At 43.0% G+C, this 27,414-nt stretch overlaps 1 protein-coding gene across 1 annotated transcript; it reads right to left on the bottom strand.

Annotated features, from left to right (window-relative positions):
* Positions 1-545: 545 nt before the first annotated feature.
* On the bottom strand, positions 546-26,232 carry HEBP2 (heme binding protein 2). The gene is made up of 5 exons (XM_040350521.1): positions 26,128-26,232; positions 15,899-15,979; positions 10,378-10,516; positions 7,541-7,721; positions 546-805 (listed from the first exon to the last, which is right to left on the bottom strand). Exons 2-5 carry the CDS (start codon positions 15,971-15,973, stop codon positions 628-630), a joined length of 573 nt encoding a protein of 190 aa, XP_040206455.1. The 5' UTR covers positions 15,974-15,979; positions 26,128-26,232; the 3' UTR covers positions 546-627.
* Between the last annotated feature and the right edge of the window lie 1,182 nt (positions 26,233-27,414).

Here is a 27,414-nt window from a genome sequence, read left to right on the forward strand (position 1 = left end):
CCGAGTTTCTCGGCAAAAACCAGCAAGAAACTTGCTGAGATGTCGTGTGTACATTTTCCGACGAGAAAACTGTAGAGGATCCCGTCGAGCCAAAAAGAGAGCATGTCTTCTTTTTCCTCGACGGGAATGGAGAAACTTGCCTTGTCGAGTTCCTTGACAGCCTGACAAGGAACTCGACGAGGAAAACGATGTGTTTCGCCCGTCAAGTTCCTCGGTCGTGTGTACGAGGCTTTATAGTAAGAAAGCAAGAAAAGCAAGTAAGAAAAATGTAACTAAAAACCTGTACTGAGACAAAAACAGGGTCCGGCATTGATGCCCTACTTCTAAGAGTTAGTCGCCCGGCTATTGCTGACTTATCTGCGTAGTACATGCAGGCAGATTAAAAATATGGAGTGAAGTCAGCACTCCTTATCTGCAAAGCATGACCACCAGGAAATTGGCATGTTCAGGAGGTCAGCAATAGCAGCCCTGTCTTCTTCTCTGTACAGGCTTTGGAAAATGTGATATGATGCATGTACAATTTGAATACATGCCCTGGAAAATTTATATTTGATGCTTTTTTTAGACAAGTTTATGGGATCACTTCAGATGTATATTATTAATGCATGAAGGTCTTTGTATAGGTTTTTACTGTTTTGCCAGCAACCAAACCTCATTGTGTCTATTTAGGAGTTTAAATGGGCTGTCGTAGCCAGCAGTGTAGTAGACATTCTCGTCAAAAGCTTTTCCATCCCGTTTCAAGCATTCGGAAAGCTGTAGGATCTGCTCCTGGTTTTTTGCTGCACTAGTAAACCCTCCAAAGGACCTTTAAAGAAATATAATGATGGGCTAGTATCATTTGCTTCATTTTTTATTTCAATTTGTTTTTATTCAATTTTTTTAAAACACAGATGTAATTTACATTTCATTGCCAATAAGCTTACAAAAAAAAGTTCACATTTAAAATGAATTCAACATTTCATACACATAAATAACAACTACATATAAAACAACAATATGGGTCAATCCTGCATCCTCCTGATCTTTCTCTCTCTTCCGCCTCTGCTCTGCCCTTCCCACCCCCCCCCCCAAGGAGGCGGGCGAAGGAAAAAAAAAGGGGGGGAGGGATTTCCTTCCCCCTTCCCTTCCCCTCTCACCAACCCCCCACCCCCAACCACCTATTTGGGTGCTAAGTGCCCAATTCCTATTTCTTATCCTTTAGTGACCATGCCGTCCATTTTCTATTGTTATGAGGGGACAAGAGTAACACTCTTATCCCATTACCTATATGCCTCTCTCGAAAGAGGGGGGAAAAAAGGGGGGGTAGAAGAGGGAAACCCCGCTACTCACCCATACTATATTTAAATTGCATTGTGTACTTCTCATCCTTAAATTCCTGTGACTTCTCAAATTTTAATTTAGAGTGAGAAAAAAAAGGGGAGGGAGGGTAAGAGGGGGGGACCCCCCTACCCACCCATACTATATTATTTAAAGTGCAACGTGCATATTTATCCCATCACTTATCCTTTAATTAATTCATGTGACTACTATAAATTTCTATCTTTAAGGGGAGGAGAAGGGGGAGAGAAGAAAAAAAAAACCAACACACCCTCCTGCAGGGGGGGGGGGAAGAGGAGAGAGCCCCCCACTCCTATCTCAGATCAAACAAACCAACATTGCCTAGATACTGTCTTCCCTACTCATATAGCCTACATAAACCATAGACTGTCTAAACTTCGCCCAGCCCCCCAGGTTCCAATACAGTATCTCCACTGTTTAATTCCTTATGTTGGTGCGTTACCTCCTCCATAATTCTTATCCTTTCTACCTCCCTTAACCATTCTTGTATCGAAGGGGCTTGCTTGTCCCTCCACCTTTTCGGAATCAGTATCTTTGCTGCGTTTAATAGAATTGGGATAATTGCCCTTTTTTTATTTCTTCCTGGGGATAGCCATGGCATGGAACAGACATTGCAAAGGGTCCAAGCCAATCTCAGTTCCACTGATCTCCTTAATTAACTCTAATATTTGCACCCAATATAACTGAATCTTCGGGCACTGCCACCAGATGTGGGCATGGGTTCCCACCTCCCCACACTCCCTCCAACATAGAGGTGGCACCTGGGGATTTATCTTGTTTAATTTTGCTGGAACATAATACCACTTAATTAATAATTTGAAGTTAATTTATTTTATCCGTGTGTCCACAGATGTAGAGTGGACATAGTCTAAAACTTTACTTCTCATGGTTTCTGGCAGTGGCTGGTTCAGTTCTAGTTCCCAGCTCTCCGTTGGGCACACGGCTCCTCGCTCTAGATGTCTTATCAACAACTTATAAATGGTAGAGATTCCATGCCTATCTATCCCCATTTCATCAACTAATTTTTCCCATACATTCAACCTACCAACCCCCCGAAGAGGTTTTGGGAGGGTGTCTACAAAATGTTGCAGTTGTTTATATCTCCAGACTTCCCAAGGAGTGGACCCATATCTTTCACGCAATTCGATTAATGAACATAGGGCATTTCCCCTCATAACATCCCTTCATCTCAGGTAGGATGATGTAGTCCAGGGGTGTCAAACTGGCGGCCCTCCAGCTGTTGCAAAACTACAAGTCCCATGAGGCATTGCAAGGCTAACAGTTACAAGCATGACTCTCACAGGCAGAGGCATGATGGGACTTGTAGTTTCGGAACAGCCGCCAGTTTGACACCCCTGATGTAGTCCATTTTAGATATAATTTATTATCTTTCCCCGGTGGGAAATAGTTATTTCTTGTTAAGGGCATTAGGGGGCTATTATATTGTCCTTGTGTATTTTTAATTAGCTTGTCCCACGTTCTTAAGGCTTCTAGCGTAATCGGAGCCGCTTCCTCCAAGGGGCCTCTGAATTGCCTTGGAATCCAAATAATCTGTCCTAACTCAGAGTTACAGATTTTTCCCTCCAACTCTGCCCATTTTTTCTGCCGAGGGGCGTGGGCCCAGTCCATAACCCTTCGCAAAATTGCTGCTTCATGATATTTTTCGAGGTCCGGGAGGAATACCCCTCCCTTCACTTTAGATCTAGTTAATGTCCGAAAGGCGATGCGATTGCTTTTATTATTCCACACACATTTCTGTACTACCGATCTCAATATTTTAAAGAATGCCCTGGGATTATTTATCGGCAAACTTTGAAATATGTACAGGGCTTTTGGTAGGATCATCATTTTGACCACACTTATCCTGCCAAACCATGACAGTATCATTTGCTTCAAACATCCAACTATCCCACTCTTTTTATAAATCATTCCCAAGGTTGAGGGGCTTTTTTTTTCCAAGTGGTGTGTCATCTCTGCGGTCTCTTTACATACACTCTCTCTCTCTCTCTCTAGTTTTGGGGGATCGTATTTGAATTCATGCATCGCTTTTGGGGAAAATAAGCCATATACAGTATATATAGATATATAGATTTATATATCTATATAGATATATACAGTAAAACCTTGGTTTGCGAGCATAATTTGTTCCGGAAACATGCTTGTAATCCAAAGCACTTTTATATCAAAGCATGTTTTTTTATAGGGTATAAAAGAGAAGAAGAGAGACCTCTAAGTGTAGCAATAAGTTGCTAAATGTTGTACCTTCATTAAATGTTACCATATTGCTACACTTAGAGGCTCCTCTCTTCTCTTTTATACTCAGTTGTGACATGACATTACTCTTATATCAAGACATCTCTTGTATATCAAAACAAAATTTATTAAAACATTTTGATTGTCTTGTAAAACGCTCTCAAACCAAGTTACTCTCAAACCAAGGTTTTACTGTATATACACAGTAGGTATAGAAAAGAATTACCCCCTTTAAAATAATCACATTTTGTTTCTGTGCAGCCTGACTGAAGACAGACAGTTTTTGTTCTATCCAGCTGTATTTACCAGTGCAGCCTTAACATCCAAGTGAAAGATAGAACACCAACATTTTAGAAAAAAATAAAACAAATTCAAAAACAGAATCACTGATTTGGGAAAAGGATCATCCCCCTGTGCCAGTATTTTGTTGACCCCCCCCCCCCCTTTTGCTTTAATTGCAGCCTTTAGTCTGTTGGGATATGTCTCTATTAACTTTGCACATCTAGGGCTAGATTCAGGTAGCCCTGCGTAACATTGTGCGGGCGTAACGTATCTCTGATACGTTACGCCGCCGTAAATTAGGGCGCAAGTTCCTGTATTCATAAAGAACTTGCGCCCTAAGTTACGGCGGCGTAACGTATGTGGGCCGCCGTAAGCCCGCCTAATTCAAATGGGGATGATGTGGGCGTGTTTTATTTAAATTATTGTTGACCCCCGCGTATTTTACGTTTTTTACGAACGGCACATGCGCCGTTCGTGAAAGAATCCCAGTGCGCATGCTCGAAATTCCGCCGCAAATCGTCATTGCTTTCAACGTGAACGTAAATTACGTCCATCCCTATTCGCGAACGACTTACGCAAACGACGTAAAAAATTCAAAATTCAACGAGGGGAACGACGTCCATACTTAACATTGCATACGCCTCATAGAAGCAGGAGCAACGTTACGCCGGAAAAGCCTTACGCAAACGACGTAAAAAATTCCGCCGGGCGCACCTACGTTTGTGAATCGGCGTATCTAGGTCATTTGCATATTCTACGCGGAAAACGACGGAAGTGCCACCTAGCGGCCAGCGTAAATATGCACCCTAAGATACGACGGCGTAAGGGACTTACGCCAGTCGGATCTTAGCCTAATTTCGGCGTATCTTGCTTTCTGAATACAGAAAGAAGATACGCAGCTTTGAATTTACGCAGCATATCTATAGATACGCCGGCGTAAATTCTTGCTGACTTTGCAATAGGAATGGTGTTATGTGGATGGTGAGACATATTGTTTAGTGTTAAGGCCAAATAGTTCAATATAAGTCTCATCTGACCACCTTAAACGCACCTTGAACATTCTGAGGCCACATGGAAAAAGGTGTTATGGTCAGATGAGACTAAAATTGTATTATATGGCCTCAACACTAAGCAATATGTCTGGCGGAAATCCAATACAGCTCACCATACAAATAACACCATTCCTACAGTAAAGCACGGAGAGGGGTAATATCCTGTTATGGGAATTTTTCTCTGCAGCAGGGACTGCAAAGAATGGATGGGGCAAAATACTATCAAATTCTTGAGTAAAATCTGCTGCTCTCTGCCAGAAAGTTGTCAATAGGAATAAGATTTACCTTCCAACATGACAATGACCCAAAGCACACAGCAAAAATCACCACACAGTGGTTGAAGGAGTAAAATATGAATGTCCTTGCCATGGCTTAGTCAGAGCCCAGACTTAAACCCCATTGAAAATCTGTGGAATGACACGAAGACTGCAGTCCACAAACAGTCACCATCAAATTTAACTGAACTTGAGCAGTCCTGCAAAGACGAGTGGACAAATATTGCAAAGTCTAGATGTGCAAAGTTAGTAGAGACATATCCCAACAGACTAAAGGCTGTAATCAAAGCAAAAGACGGTCCAGCAAAATACTGACATAATGGGGGTGATCCTTTTTCCAACTCAGTGATTCTGTTTTTGATTTTTATTTTATTTTTTCTGACATGTTGGTGTTAAATCTTTCCCTTGGATGTTATAAGTTGCACTAGTAAGTACAGCTGGATAAAACAAAAACTGTGTGTCTTTAAAGGTGGTGATTCTTTTCCTCTATACCCACTGTATATATATAGTTGTCTAGCTTTGTATATGAGAGCAGGGTAAATTGTATAAAACATATGTATCATAGTTATAGCTTCAAAAGCTTGTTGAGAAAATAACAGGTACATTTCTGAAAAAGATGGTAAGCCAAAAAAAAGCAATATGTCCAATCCTCCAAAGCAAGAAACAAATGATTTGCCTCTTAGTGTGGTATTAATTAAAAGGACATACAATGAACAGGTAAAACTACATAAAAACAATATATAATGCCACTAGACTCACATACAACACTGCCACACGGACCTCCACTGTGGCCCTGTGACGTTCTGGTTAGGATTTCAGAGCCAGAACGTCATATTGTTTTTATGCAGTTTTACCTGTTCATTGTATGTCCTTTTAATTAATACTACACTATGAGGCAAATCATTTGTTTATGGCCTTTGGTTTTTTGAGACATATCAATGGAGCTTTTATGCTTTTTATGATCTTTTGTTCATTTCAGAGATAAGGATAAAAAGAGAGGATTTATCATACTCCACATGAGTGGCATTATCAAAGCGTGTTTGCTACACTTAAAAGAGAAGTATGGGAATTTGTTTTCCCCATTATCATACTTTCCTAGGTGGATGCAGCATCGGTCTGATGCTGCATCTGTCCCCCGGCGCCTCTACACTGAGAACCGTGCGATCGAACATTGTAAATGGCTCGGTTTTCTCGGCTCCCTGGGAGGAGAGTTGTTGCCTGTCAGTCAGCATCTCTCCTGTTCTGCTCCTCCGCGCTCACTGGAACGCTGAGCTGTGGGGGGGGTCAGGGAGCAGCCATCTCAGCCTCTCAGTGGCTCGTAGAGAGGCTGAGACGGGTGTCAGTCCAGGCACCTGGCAGATCCAGACTTTATTGTCGTGATGATGCGGTGCCTGGCTACGATATTGCACAGAAATGTAGCTTTTCCCCTCTTCTGGCAAAGTAGACGTGCTATATCGAAAAATGTGTTTGTTTTCGTTCCATTTGTTTTTCTTTTGTTTTTTTTGTTTTTCGGGTCATTTTTTAGGATCAAAATTCATTATTTCGGATAGATTCCTAAGAAAAAATTGAATTTGTTATGTTCCATTCGTTTAGATGCGGTATTTGTAAATTCGAAAATTCATAAATTTGGAGATTTGAAAATCTGAAAATACAAAATAATAACTAACTAATAATAACTAACTATTAAATTATAGGTATTGTAATTTTCTTTTAAATGTGTCTGTTTATGAACGTAACGAATACGAGTTTATCTGAAATTAACAAATTATCCAAAATAACGAATGCCGCATCTAAATGAATGGAACATAACAAATTAATAATAATAATAATAATAATAATAATAAATAATAATAATATTTTGAGAACTCGTAACTTCAGGATCAATATGTTATTTGTTACGTTCACTAACAGCCAGGAAATTCCAATACCTATAATTTAATAGTTAGCAACAGTTCTTTTTATTAGCTAGTTAGCTATTATTTTGGATTTTTGAATTTTCAGTGTTTTGTTCTTATTTTCGGATTTTCGTTCTTTTGAATTTTCATTCTTATTTTAGGATTTTACGAATTTACGAATTTTCTCATTTTAGAATTTGTTAAACGGGAAAAAAACAACATTTAATTATATTTGGATACAGCGTCGCATGACTACGCAATTGTCAGTTAAATCAACGCAGTGCCATCTCGCAGAAAAAATGGCCTGGTCAGGAAGAGGGTAAAGCCTTCCGAAGCTGAAGTGGTTAATCAGTGACTAACAACTACTACTGCTATTATATAAATGATGTAACGTATATATATATTTTCTACATAAAGTTATAAAAAAAGAAACAAGTAAATTTACCTGACATAGACGGTAATCTCTGGCCTTTCTGTAATAAATACATTACTTTCAGAAGGTTTGGGTGGATCACTCTGTTGCTCGGCAGGGATATAAAATGAAACGGTAATTGTGGATTCACATGCTGGCCCTTCTCCTGGCTGTACATATGTGGTCACTGGGGCAGTCATGGCAACACTCATTTCTGCGTAAAATAAACAGCTGTAAGTTTTACAGTTCTATATAAAATATATCTTAAAACATGATATACATCTTTCACTTCAAGTGATCTAAACACTTCAAATATTTCCAATGTTAAAGTGGAGTTCCACCCATAGTTTAAACTTTGCATCAATGGCTACAGTCCCGCAAGTTGCACAACATTTGGCTATTTTTTTTTTCGCTACCTCTCTGTTAGGGTGTATGGTGTTTTGGTCCTCCTTCGGGGCCACGACGATGTACGCAGTGGCGACTGGTGCTTAAAATTTTTGGGGGGTGCAAACAAACGAAAAAAAAAAAAACATAAATTGCAGCCTTACTGTGCCCATAAAACGCAGCTACTGTGCCCATCAATTGCCGCCACTGTGCTCATCAAACGCAGCCACTGTGCCCATCAATTGTCGCCACTGTGCCATGCCATCAAATGCAGCCACTATGCCCATCACTTGTCGCCACTGTGCCCATCAATTGTCGCCACTGTGCCATGCCAACAAATGCAGCCACTGTGCCCATCAATTGTCACCACTGTGCCCATCAATTGTCGCCACTGTGCCATGCCATCAATTGTCGCCACAGTGCCCATCATTTGTCGCCGCTGTGCCCATCAATTATCGCCACTATGTCATGTCATCAAACGCAGCCACTGTGCCAATCTATTGTCGCCACTGTGCCCATCAATTGTCGCCACTGTGCCATGCCATCAATGCCTTAATCTATGTATTGTTGACTTCAGTGACGGGTGCAAAAGAGAGAGGGGCGGCGCTCCTGCGCCCACTATGGACGCACCGCCACTAGATGTATGTCATTTCCTGCTGCGCCTCTGCTCCTGGGAGATGTGCGTCATCATTCCCAAGAGTCAGTGGGCATCGCTGCATGATTACATTGCGTTATTTCCAAACAGGAAATTACGCCATGCAAGGCGGGTCCAAGTGCCACTTCCTCCGACGCCACCCGTTGTGATGGCAACGCCCTTTATGTAAGGCGCATGCGCGAGATCGGGAGGTGCATGCTGGATTGCCAGCAGCGCCTTATCCTGGAACACAGCCCTAGTGGGCTTCACAAGATTGAAGAGCTCAGCAGGGAGAAAAACAAAGGTTAGTAAAAAAAGCAAAAAAAATAAAACATGTAATCGACCGGCAGATTTACTATTGACATCTTTTAGAGAATTTAATTCATACCAGCAGTATGGAAGAGCCCTGGGGCCATCATGATATTTTTATTTTTTTTACAGAATTATGAATTTGAAAAAAGTTTATTTTTTTCAAACTCATAATTCTGGGGGGGGGGGGGGGTTTATATATATATATATATATATATATATATATATATATATATATATATATATATATATATATATATTTTTTTTTTTTTTTATTAAAGGGCCCAGGGCCCTGGATGGCTACCCCTCTATTTCTTTTATTCCTTTTTTTGTAAGGGGCCCAGAGAGGTCCCCAGGGCAACTCAACCCCCCAATTTGTGGCACATACCCCCCCTGCTTCTCAGTTAGCGGGGCATCCCCCCCGCTTCTCAATTTGAGGCGGCAGCCCCCCACCGGTTCTCTGCTCCAGGGGGCCCATGCCTGAAGCTGTTTAAGGGGCCCCATAATTCCTGATGGCGGCCCTGCTGGTATGAATTTGATTCTCTAAAATATGTAAATAGTAAATCTGCCATTCTGAAACTAGTGCTTAGTCATAGCTGCTACCCCCTTTTCCCAAGAAAAAGTAAACGTCAGAATTTTCGATAAATACATTGGCAGCCAAATGTGAATGAGGTGTACTATCTGAAACACCACAACTGCAGACAACACAGGACAGATGATGTTGCCAGATAATGTGATGCAATGAACTCTAGGAAGAATTCAGAAAGATATGCAGTCTTCTTCTTTTTTACAATAAATAAATGAATTCTTCTCCATTCATTTTTCATTTTCCATAAATATATAGACACAAAACCTAGATGTGTATACACGTTAGTTTACAACCACATTACTCATGTTACCGTAAAGCAATTTTTATTTTTTTTTACAAAAAAAAAAATACTTTTCTCAGATTATTTTTTATTTTCAATTCATTTAAAGCTCAAAAAAAAAATGTTTTCTCTCTCTGGAAATGGATAGATTTAAAATAATATTCCTGCAGCTACAAGATTGAAATTGTATACACTGACCTGACTTGCAGCACTTAAATTATGTAATGGGTACATATCTCTTTACAGAATAAATAATAGAAATGCTTTGAAATATTAAAAAGAAGAAAAGATAAAGAAAGAAAAAACGAAATAGCAGAGAGGAAAAGAAAGGAAGATTTGAATTTGAGTTAATTATCAAACAAACAAAAAAAAGTACAAACAAAAAAAGTTTTTTTTTTTTTTTCACTAAACATTTTTTTGCCACATTATCAGTTCACAGAATACTTAATCTGCTTTCGTTTACAGACCAGAACTGGAACTGTCAGGCTGACAACGTAGATATGGTTGGGGAGGGGTGTTGGATTGCACTCAGCAAGGGGGGAATCAATGAACTCATATAAGCATCCAGGACACATGTATACTGTGGAACGTCCTTAAGTAATTAACTCAGCATATTCAATCAGCGATGATTTGCTCTTCCTAATTAGTGCATTAATAATATATGGATTAGTTACTTTTTTCATTGTTCCCCTGAATAAAGCCGAAGAGACGCATGAAGCCTGTACTAACAGCGCTGTCCCATTCTTTCACCGATGACATCTCGGTGCTCACCCACTTTGCAGCTTCATATTGTCGCAATTCATAATCCGAAGACTGCAAGACAAAAAAGAGAGATTGACTTAGCACAATTTGTCAAAAAATGTCTAATAAAACAAATGAAAAAATAAATAAAATGCAGATTTAAAAGAACACCATTGAGGAACAACCATTGTAGGAATCCGAATATCAAAACTTTATATTAGGACTCGTTAACACAGGTGGATCGCTCTTCAGAGGACATTTGACAGGCAATGAGGAGCTGAAATGCTGCCTTTGCGACACCTGTTTTAACCCCTTAAAACCTGTGCCACAACCACGTGCATTACAGGCCATGCCTTGTGTACACCCCAGTCTGCTGCTTTAGCAGCTTAAAGAGGTGCTATTGGGGGCGGTATACAAGTCCTTATAGTGCACAGTGAAGTTTTATCTCTGAGGCAGAAGTGTGTGCTGCAATAACAAACTCTCCTGTCAGGCTGTAAGACACCTACAGAGGCTCACCTGACAACTGACATGTGAGCATAGTAAAACTGACAAATAATGAGGCCCCGAGGACCTTTTTACACAAGCTCAACACAGCCCAAGAACAAGGAAAATTGTATTGTTTCTAATGTGCTCATTTACAATTGCAATCCAGTTTCTGTGATCGAAAAATCGAAAATAATACATTTAAAGCAGTTGTAAACCTCCTTTTTTTTTATTTTATTTAAATAAAAAGGACGTTTTACTTACCTGCTCTGTGCAATGGTGTTGCACAGAGCAGCCCTGAACCTCCTCTTCTGGGCTCCTTCTGTGCCGCTGTCCATTCCTCCTTCCCAGAGTGTGCCCCCATAGCAAGCTGTGTGCTATGGTGACACACACACACAGCTCGGCTCAGCCACGCCCCCTGCTCCCTCCTCCCATGATTTTATGGACAGCAGCAGGAGCCAATGGCCTTACAATTTCAAGTATAAAATGAATACAATATAAAAAATCCCTCATAGGTAGGTAAGGCTGCACTATTGTAATAATTTAGAAGTGGAGGCTCAGATTAGCATACTGGGGAAATAAAAGCAAAAAAAAAACACTGGGGGACCTTTCCATTTTTGTTTTAGAAAAGCAAGGCCTTCCCAGGCACCCTTCCTTGCTTAGGCGTGCACACAGGGTGTGCCAGGTGTGCCCAGGCACACCCTAGTCACCCTGTGCAGAACAGATTCCCCCTACTGACCTGGCTCCCCCTCCTTCCCTCCACAGCACTGCCGGCTTCCCCCCTCTCCCACCAGTTGTTGCTGTGGATGTTTTAGGATCAGTAGGGGAAGGGGCCAGTAAATATACCATTTACCGGCCCCTTCCGTTTCTGAATGAACATCGTGAGTGATGATCGGTAGAGTGTGTTTGAGCTTTGGGGTGCACACCTTAATACCAAAGGCTGTGCACACCTATGCTTCCTTGCCTGTGATTCCAAACATTGGTTAGTAAATGTACTGTGATTAATCGAAAGCATCACTCGCAGAGCAACCTGTTGAACTGGCAACTCCCAATTCTAAGAAACAAGTCCGGGTGAATCAGAAGTGCCACCACGGCCTGCATTGCTGGAGTTCTATCACCAAGATTTGGCCACTTCACTAAAGAATTGTGAGCGTTGCTGTGTGATACATTACAATCTACTGACGATCTGCTGCCTATACACAGTATAGACGAAGCGCAACCTTCATATCACCATTTTCATATTACATTTTTCATATTTGCTGTTTTATTATATACACTAGTTTTCTATTCTTTTGAGAAATTTGCATATTTTGCAAATCGTAAGAATAATTTATATTAATCATAGCCTATGGCTCAAATTACGTAGTTACATAGGTAGTCTTGTTGAAAAAAGACACAAGCCCATCTAGTTCAAGCAATAAAATGGATTAAGTTGGTGCCATGAATGCTGCCCTAGGTTTCCTGTTTCAGGGTGGCTCCTTTCTCTTGCAGCATCCTATGGAGTCACCCTTGCATTCAGGAGTTATGTCTCACTACACTGTGTGCATCAATAGAAACACACATAACCTAGGATAGCAATGCACACCCCTGCTCCTCCCCCTCTTCCCTCCATTCCCGAACTAACATATTGGCTGCAGACTGTACTGTCCACCTGTTGAAGTAGAACTATAGGCACAACTTTTTTTTCATGCTGGATAAAGTAAGGGAGGGTTGTAACCCCTGTAAGGTTTATTTTTGCCATCTTTGTACCATTGAGGAGAATTACTTTAAAGCGGGAGTTCACCCATTTGTGTTTTTTTTTTCTCTTTTTCCCTTAGCTTCCTGCTCGTTTTGTCTAGGGGAATCGGCTATTTGTTTTAAAATATGATCCGTACTTACCCGTTTTCGAGATGCATCTTCTCCGTCGCTTCCGGGTATGGGTCTTCGGGAGCGGGCGTTCCTTCTTGATTGACAGTCTTCCGAGAGGCTTCCGACGGTCGCATCCATCGCGTCACTAGTAGCCGAAAGAAGCCGAACGTCGGTGCGGCTCTATACTGCGCCTGCGCACCGACATTCGGCTTCTTTCGGAAAATCGTGACACGATGGATGCGACCGTCGGAAGCCTCTCGGAAGACTGTCAATCAAGAAGGAACGCCCATTTCCGCAGCCCATACCCGGAAGCGACGGAGAGGATGCATCTCGTAAACGGGTAAGTACGGATCATATTTTAAAACAAATAGCCAATTCCCCTAGACAAAACGAGCATCCAGCTAGGGGGAAAATGTGTTCTCCATGGGTGAACCTCCGCTTTAACATCCTGCCTTATATCCAAAACAGGAAGTAAGAGGAAATCCCTGCAAATTAAAGGAAATCCTTGGTGTCCCTATTGGAAGATTTCCCATCTATTACTTTTCTGAGGAAAACCCAAAATGTGGGATTTTCTTTAATTTTCACTTTCAATTATAATGGTAAACAGGTTAAATAGAGAGAGTGAATCTCCCTAATGCCGTGTACACACGGTCAGAATTTCCAATGGAAAAAGTCAGACGGAATGTTTTCATCGGATATTCCGACCATGTGTATGCCCCATTGGACTTTTTCCGCCTGAAATTCCAACGGACTAATGCCCTGTACACACGATCGGACTTTCCGTCGGAAAAAATTCCGTTCAAGCTGTCTTGCATACACAAGGACACACCAAATTCCGACTGTCAAAAACGTGGTGACGTACAACACTACGAAAAGCCTAGAAAAATGAAGATCAATGCTTCCGAGCATGTGTCAAATTGTTTCTGAGAATGCGTGTTTTTTTCCATACAGACGAACAGAATTTCCGACGGAAAAGTCAGATGAGGCATACACACGGTCGGAATATCCGATGAAAAAATTCCGTCTGACTTTTTCCATTGGAAATACCGATCATGTGTTTGAAGCATTAGAAAGAGATTGTTCTGACATGTTCTCTTTTTTTTTTCGACGGAAATTCCGTTTGTCTGTATGGAATTCCGACACAGAAAAAAACATGCATGCTCGGAAACAATTTGACGCATGCTTGGAAGCATTATTCTAGGCTCGTCGTAGTGTTGTACGGCACAGCGTTTTCGACGATCGGAATTTGGTGTGTCCATGTGTATGCAAGACAGCTTGGGGCAGATCCACAAAGATCTGCCCGGCGCACCGTATCTGAGATACGATACGCGCCGTACCTTACTGCAGTTTGGTTCGAATCCATAAAGATTTTTCGTTGTAAGTTACGGCGGCGTAGTCTATCTCTCGCGGTGTAACGGTGCGTAATTCAAATCGGCGAGTAGGGGGCGTGTTTCATTTAAATGAAGCGCGTTCCCGCACCGAATGAACTGCGCATGCTCCGCCGTGCATTGCGCTAAATGACGTCGCAAGGACGTCATTGTTTTGACGTGGACGTAAATTACGTCCATCCCGATTCACTGACGACTTACGCAAACAAATTTTTTTTTTTTAATTATACGCGGGAACGACGGCCATACTTAACATTGCGTATGCCACCAAATAGCAGGTTTAACTATACGCCGAAAAAAGCCGACTAGAGACGATGTAAAAAAAATGCGACGGCCGCTCGTTCGTTCGTGGATCGTCGAAAATAGCTAATTTGCATACTCAACGCAGAAAAACTACGTGAACGCCACCCAGCGGACGCCGAAGAATTGCATCTTAGATCCGAAGACGTACGAAGACGTACGCCTGTCGGATCTATCCCAGATGCCGTCGTATCTTGTTTTGAGGATTCAAAACAAGATGCGACGCGGGAAATTTGAAAGTACGCCGGCGTATCAGTAGATACGCCAGCGTACTCGTTTTGTGGATCTGCCCCCTTGAGCAGAATTCCGTTGGAAAAACCCGTCACCCAGTTTATTCCGATGGGAAATCCGATCGCGTGTACGGGGCATAACAGGGACAGTAATAAAAACTGACAGCTGTTCTAATCCCTCTCCACTTTAACCAAATTGAAAAAAAATAAGTTTTACCTTTTGTTATTCTTTAACTCTTTCCTGTGAAGACTCGAAGTTCAGGGAAGCAACACTGAGAAAGCAGCTGCACTGAAAGTTGTGAAACTGTAGGTGCTGGAGTATGATTTTTAACAAATAGATTATTGTGAAATGTTTATTTTATTGAATTTAAGGTGTTATGCTAAAAAACACTGAAGGTTTATTACTGTTTTAAAGCCCAACTCCAACCAAGGATAAGGGCTTGGTCTACAGGTCCTGACAGGTTGTTTATTGTCACCTGTGTCTCTACTACACCCATAGGTGTGCACAGCCTACTGCATTAGGGTGTGCACCCCAAAACTCAAACACATATGCCTGTGTGTGCATGTGACAGTGTCATTTTTTTAAATGTTTTAATTTTTTTTACAATCTTAGGGCGGCATGGTGAAATACCAAGGGCTAAACAGGGGGGAATCTGAACCACACAGGGTGATTAGGGTGTGCCCAGGCACACCTGGCACACTCTGTGCGCACGCCTATGACTACACCTCACTTTACAGGTTACCGCTTGGTTCTTAGAAAAGGAGAAATATATAATTAGTACATTATTATGTGTTGGTGGATAGGTGCCATTAAATTATTAAAATGTGAGCAACTAGAAACATACTACAATACATGTGACTTCCGGCGCTGTTTGAAGGAATTAGGGGGCCCCAAGCAAAATGGACATGGAGGCCCCGGCCCCCCCCATGCACGCACAGCGCAGAACCACAGCAAGCAGAAAACCAACAGCCGGGGTGGATGGAAGGGGTGATGGTGGGGCAAGATGAATCACTAGTGCCCCAGCATAGCATGAAATATACAGGAGGAAAGAAGAGGAGCGAGGAAAGAAGAGGAGCGAGGAAAGAAGAGGAGCTCGGCCACGCTACAGCCTGAAAGGGGAAGTTGGGGGCCCCAAGCCAGCTCGGGGGCCCCAAGCAATTGTTTGCTTTGCCTGTCCTGTAGCGACGGGCCTGTGTGACTGTACCTGAGTGTCCAAAGCTTTCCACTTTGGGTTCTCAATTCCAGAGGAAAATAAAACTTGCTTCATCGTCTTAAACATTTTTGGCTGAAAGAAAAAAAATTATATATGATGATATATAAAATAAAAAAATATATACTCAACACAAATGACATTATTATGTTATCTAGATAATGAAAATAAAAGTTATATTACAACAATGGGAGCCTTTGTATGTAGTTCTATAATTTGGTAAGAGTACATGTTTAATTTGACTTGGAAAATTCTTTGTTTCAGGTGTAGATCATTTATTTTAGGATGAAGAAAGTTCAGCCAGTATAGAGAGTAAATAAGAACATTTGTCACTGGCACTCCATGGAATCATAACCAATAATGCAAACATTTATTAAAGTGGTTGTACACTTCAATCTTTGACTTGTGCCGAAAGGCAGTGGCGTAGCGTGAGGGGTGCAGGGGGGGGCACTGCCCCGGGTGCAAAATTTAGAGGGGCGCTGTCACGAGTGTGGAGAGGAGGGAGCGCCAACAACAGATGTGACATATGCATGATGTCACCACTCCAGGCATTACCAGTCATTATCAAGCACACTCTCCTCTTCCCTACAGCCACCACTGTCTCACACAGTGGATCGTATGACCAGACTGGAGCTAGCTGAAAATAGGTATGTCCATGGGTCGGGGGGCACAAATTACTTGCCTCGCCCCAGGCGCTGACAACCCACGCTACGCCACTGCCTACAGGTAATCCGATAATAAGGCTTACCTGTAGGTACTGTAAATATCTCCTAAACGTGCGCCATTTAGGAGATATTTACTATACAGTGGAACCTTGGTTTAAGAGTAACTTGGTTTGAGAGCGTTTTTAATTCTGACTCGGTTTGCGAGTGTTGACTCGCAAGAGGAACACAATTCAAACTAAATAGGCCTGCAGTGCCTCATTTGGCCTGAGGTACAGGGGCATAGAAGCCGAGCAGAGCCAAAAAAATTGCCTGCAGTACCTCATTTGGCCTGAGGTATGGGGGCGCAGGAGTCAAGAAAAGCCGAACACTGGCCTGCAGTACCTCATTTGGCCTGAGATACGGGGGCACAGGAAACGAGCCAAAGTGTCCTCAGGCCTTTTCGGTCATTTTTGGCGCTCTCTGTCGCCCCCCCACATCTGGCCACATTCAGTATTGCATTCCATTGAAGTCAATGCGGAACAAATTATTTTCGTTTCCATTGACTTCAATGGGAAAACTCGCTTTGATATGCGAGTACTTTGGATTACGAGCATACTCCTGGAACGGATTATGCTCGTAATCCGAGGTTCAACTGTATATACAGCTGATAACGTCATAGGCACAAGCGTTCTGAAGAACGGCAACCCAGGACATTCCTTCAGAATCCTGTGCCGTAAAACAGCAGCTCCCCGAGCATGCACAGTGACGTCATCGCGGCTCTGGCCACTTGCACAGCCGGAGTCCGCGGACTCGGAAGGAAGACGGGTGAAGATGGAAGCGGCCTCCAGGTATGACTGCACATCGCTGGAAGGCTTCATTTTCAGGTACGTTTTACATAATGGCTTTACCTTGCAGATCATTGAAAAAAAAAAAAAAGGCACCCAGCGGTTTACTACTGCTTTAAAGTTTATCAGCCAGTATAGAGGGTAGATAAGAACATTTCCTGACAGACTCCATGGCAGCCTACGTGTGGGTTAATCCCGCCTCTCATACCTCATAGGACCCTACTCCCATAAAGCTTTGCTTCCTGGCCATAGACAGTGTTCCTTTTTTGTCCTCCTCTTAGGACCTATTTTATTTTCAATCTAAAAGGTTCAGTCCTGGCGGTTTTTATTTTGGGAGATGATATGTACTAGTGTCCAACATGTCCCAGCTATTAGCAGGGTGAAGTGAACAGTACAAACTGATGCCTGGTAGAGCTTACTATCCAGCCATTGGCTGGCAAGCAACTTTGGTCGTTTATCCTGGCTATTAGCAAGGAGGCCCTTTTCCCCTATATGAAGTTTCCCAGGCGGTGAATACATGCTCCCTGTTCCAGACTGGACCGGATCGCTGGTGAAGTATAAACTTTTATGTTTTAAAATCTCACATGGCAGCTGTTTATGTTTGTTGTTCGTTGCGCCGCACAGCCTTACCTGTTGGTCAAATGGCCGCTGGAACGCATGCTGCGTTCCACTTCTTCCTCCACTCAATTCCTGTGTGTGAGAGCCTGCGCGCGCACGCGAGTCTCCGGCTCGCGCGTGCGCAGTAGCGTCTGATCGCCGTTCGCGCATGCGCACACGGTAGCAAGGGTCACGCCAGTCACAGCGCAGTTGCGCGGTGGACGCGGCGGGCGCGGTGACGTCATTAGGGCGGCAGGTTTTAAAAGACTGTCAGTGACAGCTGATCCTGGGGGTGCTCCTAGGATCGTTTTCTGACTTCCAGGCACGGTTTCTGTTGGACAAGGTAGGGTGCCCTGTGGCACTTGGTACCTTCTACTGCATCATGTTACTGCTATTGTACTTGCCTATGCCCTATTCTTATCATCTAAACTTCTGATTGTTTGCAGTGTAAAACTTTTTTCACTATGGATGTCTCACCGCCCCCCGGTGGCCAACCCTTGCACCGCAGGTAGGATGGAAATTTTTAATTTCCTCTGCCTGTCTGTTTGGGTCATTAATACTGTATTTATTTCTGATTTCCCTTTTTTTTCTGTTACCATCAGCCCTTCTAGGTCTGATCGTCAGCCTTCAGTCCATGAAGATATTGACGTCACTAGATTACATCGACATCATTCTAGAGCAAGTTCTAAACGCCCAAAGAGCAGGTCACCTTCCAGACATCATGGGGAAAAATATAGATCCACCTCTGAGCGTCATTCCCACCGTCATTCCAGCAGCTCTGGAAGAAGGTCTTGCTGGGGGTGCAGGGCTCAAGTCCCAGAAGACAAATCCCTCTGTGATTCCTGTTTTTCTCGGGCTACAAGAGAAAGAGAAGGTGGAGACCAACAAGTAGAAGCTCTAGTCAGGAAAGTGGTCCTGGAATCTCTGAATAAACCTGATCCCAGTGGTGACATCCTTTCGCCTGTAGTTCCAGCTCCAGTCCTTGTACAAGATGACTCTGAAGTTCCGGGTCCATCTCAGCGTAATCGCTCCTCAAGTTTATCCTCCTTTAGTGAGGAAGAGAGTGTCGTCAATTCCACTGGATTTGACTTTTCTCTAGTCCCAAATCTGGTGAAGGCAGTTAAAACCGCTCTAAAATGGGAAGATCCGGTGGAAGCTCCTAATAAACAGAAAAAATATTTTAAACACCTCAAAAAAGAGCGTCCTAGCTTTCCCCTTTTGGGTGAACTTAGTGAAATGATCACTGATGAGTGGACCTCCACTGAAAGAAAGAATTCCTTGATCTCCAAAGTGTCAAAAATGTATCCATTTAAACGCGAAGAAGTGAAACACCTAGAGTCGGCCCCTTTGGTGGATGCCGCTTTAATGAGACTGGTCAAGCATGTTACTCTTCCTTTAGAAGACACAGTTTCTTTTAAAGATGCTTTGGATAGGAAGATTGATACTGACCTTAAGCGCATATATATTACAGCAGGTATGGCTTGTAAGCCAGCTCTGGCCCTTGCGGCCCTCTCCAAAGCAATGGAGACCTGGACAGATGAGGTGGATTCTACTCTTTCAAATGTGTCTGGTCTCCTGGTCAGAGACCTACCAGTTCACGAAATAAGAATGGCGGCTGCCTTTATGGGAGAAGCTTCCCTTGACATTATCCGCTTAGTGGCACGGGTCATGCTCTCATCTGTTACAGCTAAACGCGCCCTATGGCTCCGTCCTTGGGTAGCCGACCCAGCCTCTAAACAGGCATGGTGCCGTATTCCCTTTCAAGGGTCTTCCCTGTTCGGGAACAAACTTGACAGCGCTATCTCCCGTGCCACAGGGGGTAAGTCAGGTTTCCTTCCCCAAGACCGTCGTCCCTTCAACCAAAGGAAATTTTTTCCCAGGCAAGACCAAGATCGTGCTAGAGAGGCTCGTCGGTACAAGCCGGGTAGAGAGTTCAGGAAAAATTGGAGAAGGAACCAACCTTCGGGTCAAAAACCCACAAAAGGGGCAACTCCGGGTAACCGTGACACCCCTAAGTCCTTTTGATATTGGGATCGCTCAGACGGAGCAGGTTGGAGCTCGGCTTCTGCAATTCCGGCACGTTTGGGCAGCCTTGATAAAAGACTTTTGGACAATCAAGACAGTATCCTTAGGTCACTCCTGGACCTTTGTCAACCCTCCTATACTTCAGTTTGTCCCCACAACTCTGCCTCACTCAGAAGAAAAGAGAAATATCCTTCTAACATACACAGACACTCTCTTGTCTCAGGGCGCCGCTATACAAGTTCCAGCGGCAGAAAGATTTCAGGGAATGTACTCACCTCTGTTCATGGTTTTGAAGAAGTCCGGCTCTTGGAGGCCAGTGATAGACCTGACGCATCTGAACACCTTTATAAAAAAGGAAAAATTCAAGATGGAGTCACTTCTCACAATTCGTCAGACCATTCTACCGGGCGACTGGCTTGTGTCAATCGACTTGAAAGATGCCTACTTCCACGTGCCCATAGCGGCAGAATTTCAGAAATACCTTCGGTTCGCAGTAGGCAGTGTTCACCTTCAGTTCACGTGTCTCCCATTCGGGCTTACAACATCGCCGCGAGTGTTTTCAAAGCTCTTACTGGCTGTCGTGGCCTTAATCAGAATGAAAGGCATCCGTCTATACCACTATCTAGACGACCTGCTGTTACTTTCACAGAACAGGGAACAGATATTGATACATCGGGCTCAAGTTATCCTTACTTTGACCGAGTTCGGCTGGCTTTTGAACAGGGAAAAGAGTCATCTAGAACCCACACAGTCCCTAGTCTTCCTCGGTGCCCAGTTCGATACGATCCAGAGTACAATTTCTCTACCCTTAGAAAAAATCCCAGTCATCCGGGAAAGAGTTCGTCTTGCGTTGGAGTCCCCTTTTCTCAAAGCTTCACTTTGTCTCAAAATTATAGGCACCATGGTATCCACGACGCCCATGGTCAGATGGGCACAATGGCGAATGCGTCCTTTCCAGAGGGGTTTTCTCCAACAATGGGATCCGAGGCCCCAGGACCAATTAATCCGGATAACTCAGTCAATGAGGGACAGCCTCCTCTGGTGGCTTCTGCGGAAAAATCTCCTCAATTGTCTCTCAATAGCCCCTGTCTCCTGGATCACAGTTACATCCGACGCCAGCAACAGCGGCTGGGGTGCCTTTTGCCTGAAAGAAGTAGCTCAAGGGAAGTGGGATTTCCCATCTCGAAAGGTAGTATCCAATATCCTGGAACTCCGTGCAGCCTTCTGTGCCCTTCAAGCCTTCACCCATCTGGTAAAGGGGTCGTCAGTCCTTCTGAGGATGGACAATACGACAGCCGTGTCTTACATAAAAAGACAAGGAGGCACTCGCAGTTTGTCCCTTCTGAGGGAGGTGGAGCCGATTATGTCATGGGCTCAGACACATCTGACAGATCTAACAGCAGTTTATCTCCCCGGAACTCAGAATATTCAAGCAGATTTCCTATCGAGGACGACACTCGACAACAACGAGTGGTCTCTCCACAGCGAGGTTTTCATCTGGATCCTGTCACTAGGATTCACACCGGAAGTAGACCTATTTGCATCCCCGTGCAACTACAAACTGGAGAAATTTTACACAAGAAATCGCTGTCCCCAAGCGCTCGGGGTGGATGCTCTAACAGATCAGTGGATGTTCCACAAAGCCTATGCCTTTCCCCCAACTCCAGTTATTCTCCGGTTCCTGTCGAGACTCAGATGGGAGAAAGTCGAGGTGGTCGCAATAATTCCTTACTGGCCCAACAGACCATGGTTTCCACTGTTGTTTCAGTTGAGCTTCCGGGATCCAGTTCTGCTCCCATCCAGACCAGATCTCTTGCTCCAGGGTTCGACCCCTCACCCTTGTCCATCACACCTGCACCTGATGGCCTGGTTTTTGAGAGGGAAAGATTGGAAGCGCTAGGTTGCCCAAGCCAAGCAATCTCTACATTACTAAATGCCAGGAAAGTGAGCACCAATAAAGTCTATCAGAGGATATGGTCCAAGTTCTCGGATTACACCTCCTCCATGAACAGTTCAGCCAAAGTCCCCAGAGTACAGGACATTTTGGGCTTCCTCCAAACTGGGCTTGACCTACCCTTATCAGTCAGCTCCTTGAGGGTCCAAGTATCAGCAATCTCTGCTTTCACAGGTATTTCGTGGGCCAGACATTCCCTTGTCCGTCAATTCTTCAAGGGAGCCATGAGGTTAAGACCTTTAAGAAAACCAAGATTTTCTAAGTGGGATCTTCCATTAGTCTTGGACTTTTTTTCAGGAGATCAAGATTCAACTAATCAATCTATCAAAGATCTTTCCCTCAAGATTGTCTTCCTTGTGGCTATAACATCTGCCAAAAGGGTCTCCGAAATTGGCTCTCTAGGCTCCAAAGAACCGTTCCTCACCTTTTTTCCGGACCGTGTAGTGTTGATTCCAATGCTGGGTTCCAAGCCTAAAGTCACGTCAGTCTTTCATGAAAACCAGGAAATTGTACTTCCCACATTTCATTCTTCTGAGGGTTCTATGGTTCATCCTCTGGATGTCGGCAAAATCCTTAAACAATATCTGGAAGCCACAGCGTCCTTCCGTAAATCTGATCATTTGTTTGTGTCATTCCATGGAAAAAACAAAGGCATGCGTGCTTCCTCCAGAACCATCGCCACATGGATCGTCCAAGCTATCCAAAGGGCTTACAAGGCTAAAGGGTTGGCTCTTCCTGAAGCGGTAACCGCTCATTCCACGAGGAGCGTCTCTACATCATGGGCGGCTGCCCGACATGTTTCCCCTGAAGTTATTTGCAAAGCGGCCTCTTGGTCGTCTTTAAATACATTTATGACGCACTATTGCGTAGAACCGGCCTCCTTGTCGTCGGTTAATTTTGGTTTGAATATATTATCTGTTGACAATGTCAATTAAAATTTTGTTTCTTTAACCAGCAATTGCCCACCCGGGTGTGTTTGGCTAGTCATTTCCCACACGTAGGCTGCCATGGAGTCTGTCAGGAAAAAGGAAAATTTATATGAAATACTTACCGTAATTTTCCTTTCCTGATGGACTCCATGGCAGCAGGAGTTCCCTCCCTTTTGCTGGAGTAGGCTATATTACGGAACACTGTCTATGGCCAGGAAGCAAAGCTTTATGGGAGTAGGGTCCTATGAGGTATGAGAGGCGGGATTAACCCACACGTAGGCTGCCATGGAGTCCATCAGGAAAGGAAAATTACGGTAAGTATTTCATATAAATTTTCCTTTTTGTCGTTGGCACTTCATGGATCCATAACCAATAATCCAAACATTTATTAAAGTCACCACAACACAAGTACAGGTGTAGAATTTTGAGGCTATGTAGGGCCTCTTCATCAGACATGGGAATCATCACATCACCCACAAAGAGGTCATACATGGCCCTGAAACTTTTCTTTTTTTTAATCAGATACTTTTTTGTTGGTTGAATACTGGTTACCCCTGCCATACACTTTGGTATTTTCTGTCTCTTTGAATGTCCTGTAGTGAGATATGAGCTGGCAGGTGGAACCACAGTGTGTGGAAGGGGAGAAGGTAATCTATGCATCTGGAAGTCTGTAATACCTTCAGTAGCCAAGAGTGGGCATCATTTTAATACAGAGGTTGGCAAGTATGCAGCCTGATTTTACAAGTTGATCTTTCAGGCAAGTGACCTGGAGTCACCTAGGGACAGGGTCACTTTATATGCAATGCAATGTTTAATCATTTACTGTACAGACAGTTCTTAAAGTATATCTAAGCTGAAGAGCAAAAATGTAATATATTGCAGCTTATCCGTCCTAAGAGGTGGTGGCTGTTTAGTTTTACCTTTTTAGTCTTTTTTCCATTATTTTCACCTGTTGATCCTGCCAGTAACACACTTCCTGCCTTAGAGTGACAACACTCACTTCCCCTCCCGTATCTATGGAGGAGCTGCATTGTCACCGTAGGCTGCTCTCTTGATCTGGACTACAAACCCCTCCCTCTCTCCTCATCTCATATGGAGGAGGTGTTCTGAAGTCCACATAATATAGCTAGGAAAGCTAGTTACATTGTCAGAGATTTCAGTTCATCTCATAGGAAGTTACAAGAACACAGTATTTCCGGTAGGATCAACAGGCTATTTTTCTGTACTTGAAGAAAAAAAAACACAGACCGAAAAATGAAAACGAATGCAGACACCACATCTGAAGCCTGCGTTACTTTACATTCATCTTCTTGGGGTTAGATATCCTTTAATACAGTGTAAGCAGCAAAGGCTCATGCACACTCCAGCTAAAAAAAAAAAAGGTGCTTTTACAGGCATTTGATCTTTTATTTTAGCTTGAAGAATCTTGTGTTTTTGGGCTCTTTTGCATGTTTTTATCGAGCTTCTTTGAGCTCCTTTGAGCATAAGTGTTTCTTCTCACAAACCCTCCTCTCAGGGAATTTTTCCTATTTTTTGTGCTTCTTTGAGCTTTTTCATGCTCTTTCACGTGTTTTTGGGCACTTAGGCATCTTTTTTGCTCGAAAGCGCCTCTCAAAAACATGCTTTTGGTGGGGGCTTTTCTGCCTGTAAACTCCTGAAAAAGCCATAGTGTGCATGGACACATTGGCTAAGGCTGGATTCACACCTATGCATGTTGCTTTTGAGCGTTTTTGCGGTGCTTGCTGTGTTTTTCTTTTTTTACATTCCCTTTATCAACCAGCTATAAACAGGTTAAAAAAAAACGCAAAATCGCGGTTCTTGCTTTTAGATGCGTGTCCATTGAATTCTATTACATGCAAAATGCTGCTTTTTGCAGGGAAAAAAAGTCCCCGACCCATTCAAAAAACGCAGAGGTGTATGTTAACCAACATTAATAAAAAAAAAAAAGAAAGGAAAGGAAAAAAGAATCGGCTATTTGTATTAAAATATGAGCAGTACTTACCCGTTTTCGAGATGCATCTTCTTCCGTCGCTTCCGGGTATGGGTCTTCGGGAGCGGGCGTTCCTTCTTGATTGACAGTCTTCCGAGAGGCTTCCGACGGTCGCATCCATCACGTCACTCGTAGCCGAAAGAAGCCGAACATCGGTGCGGCTCTATACTGCGCCTGCGCACCGACGTTCGGCTTCTTTCGGAAAATCGTGACGCGATGGATGCGACCGTCGGAAGCCTCTTGGAAGACTGTCAATCAAGAAGGAACGCCCATTCCCACAGCCCATACCCGGAAGCGACGGAGAGGATGCATCTCGTAAACGGGTAAGTACTGCACATATTTTAAAACAAATAGCCGATTCCCCTAGAGAAAACGAGCAGGAATCTAAGGCTAAAAAGTGCCCTCTTAAGGGTGAACCCCCGCTTTAAATAGGTTATAACTTTGTGCGAATATGGCAAAGAACAACAATATAATGTAAATATGGCAAAGAGCAACAATATAATATAAATATGGCAAAGAACAACAATATAATATAAATATGGAAAAGAACAACAATATAATATAAATATGGAAAAGAACAACAATATAATATAAATATGGCAAAGGACAACAATATAATATAAATATGGCAAAGAGCAACAATATAATATAATATGGCAAAGAGCAACAATATAATATAAATATGGCAAAGAACAACAATATAATATAAATATGGAAAAGAACAACAATATAATATAAATATGGCAAAGAGCAACAATATAATATAAATATGGCAAAGGACAACAATATAATATAAATATGGCAAAGAGCAACAATATAATATAAATATGGCAAAGAAAAACAATATAATATAAATATGGCAAAGAACAACAATATAATATAAATATGACAAAGAACAACAATATAATATAAATATGGCAAAGAACAACAATATAATATAAATATGACAAAGAACAACAATATAATATAAATATGGCAAAGAGCAACAATATAATATAAATATGGCAAAGAAAAACAATATAATATAAATATGGCAAAGAACAACAATATAATATAAATATGGCAAAGAACAACACTATAATATAAATATGACAAAGAACAACAATATAAAAAGTTGCAAAGAGGATCCTTGTGTTAAATGCTCCAGGCTCAAATGGAAATCCCAGGCTGCTGTCATCATTACACATAAACAAGCCCCCCCCTGAAAACTATAGACGAGTGTAATGTATAAGATCTGACCTGCAGAGATGACACCCGATGGGCTCCTTTCCTGTTAGTGACTCGGTGCAGTGGGCGGGGCAGCTGTCACTGCTGCCTTATACATTGGGCTGAGGGGGCGGGGCCTGTGTGGTTAGATAAGCTCTGCTTTTGTAACTGAGATCGTTACACCGCCTCTGCTCCTTACATAAAGACAGGCGGGGCGCCCCCCCCCCACCACTCTTCTGTGTCATGATGTAGGACATTGTGAGCAGAGAGAATTCTATGCAGGACAAGGCTTGTGTACTCTGGTGTTGTGTGATCCTTATGGCCCATACACAAGATCAGAAAATCGTACACAAAAATACAGCTTTCGTCGCGATCGTACGATAATCCGATCACAGCTTTCGTCTGAAGTTTTCAGAAGGGACAAACACATTTTTTTCGCATAAGATACCAGATCGTACGAAAATATAATACAAATACATGTCATCACTTCCAAATTTTTATTCTGTCGTATGAGAATTTTCATACTTTAGTAACGTCTTCATTTTCGATTTGGAGACCAACATGAAAAAAAAAAAAAAACAGGCGATCATTTGTCTGATAATCTCATCGTGTGTAGTGGCGTAAACCCTGGTTCATACTGACTGCGGGAATGAAATTGTGGGAGTTCAGCTAAACTTGCACGATTTCATTCCCGCATGTCAGTCCCAACTTCGGGGGCGATTTTAGAGACATCTGTGCGGGTTTCTGCACAGATGTCAATAGAAATCGCACGCCGAAATCGCCAAAACTAATTTTGGGAGTTGGTGCGGCGCCGCAAATGCGGTGTCGCACCGATTCGGACGCTGCCATTGCTGCCAATTGCCACCAACTTGGAATGCAATTTGACATGTAAAATCGCATCAATGTGAACCAGGGCTGAATGACAGATAAAAGTATCAGATCAGAGGGGGATGTTGTAATCACAGTGGATAGCCACCCTTCAAAGAGATAACAGGAATTGCTGACATGGTCATTTTTGAGAGACATTGCAGCCTAGCCTGACCCCCTAAATGACGCCAGATGTGAAAATGTAGTCATGCTTCTGCTTGCAAAAGCTAAAATGTTTAGCCGGTTAAATGGCTGAAAGATCATTAAAGTGACATTGGGGGTCATTCACACCAGCCAGTACGCTAAAACACATGTCTGTTGTGTACGTTGTGCAGAGAAGGCGTGATGCCTTGTTACAACATCACACTATTTTCTTCACGTCATTCAACCCTATGCACCCCAGCACGTTGCAATGCAGTGCAGTTAAGTTGTGCTGCATAGAAATGCATAGGT

Source organism: Rana temporaria, chromosome 4 (genome assembly GCF_905171775.1).
Source record: "Rana temporaria chromosome 4, aRanTem1.1, whole genome shotgun sequence".
In the NCBI taxonomy this organism is placed as follows: domain Eukaryota; kingdom Metazoa; phylum Chordata; class Amphibia; order Anura; family Ranidae; genus Rana; species Rana temporaria.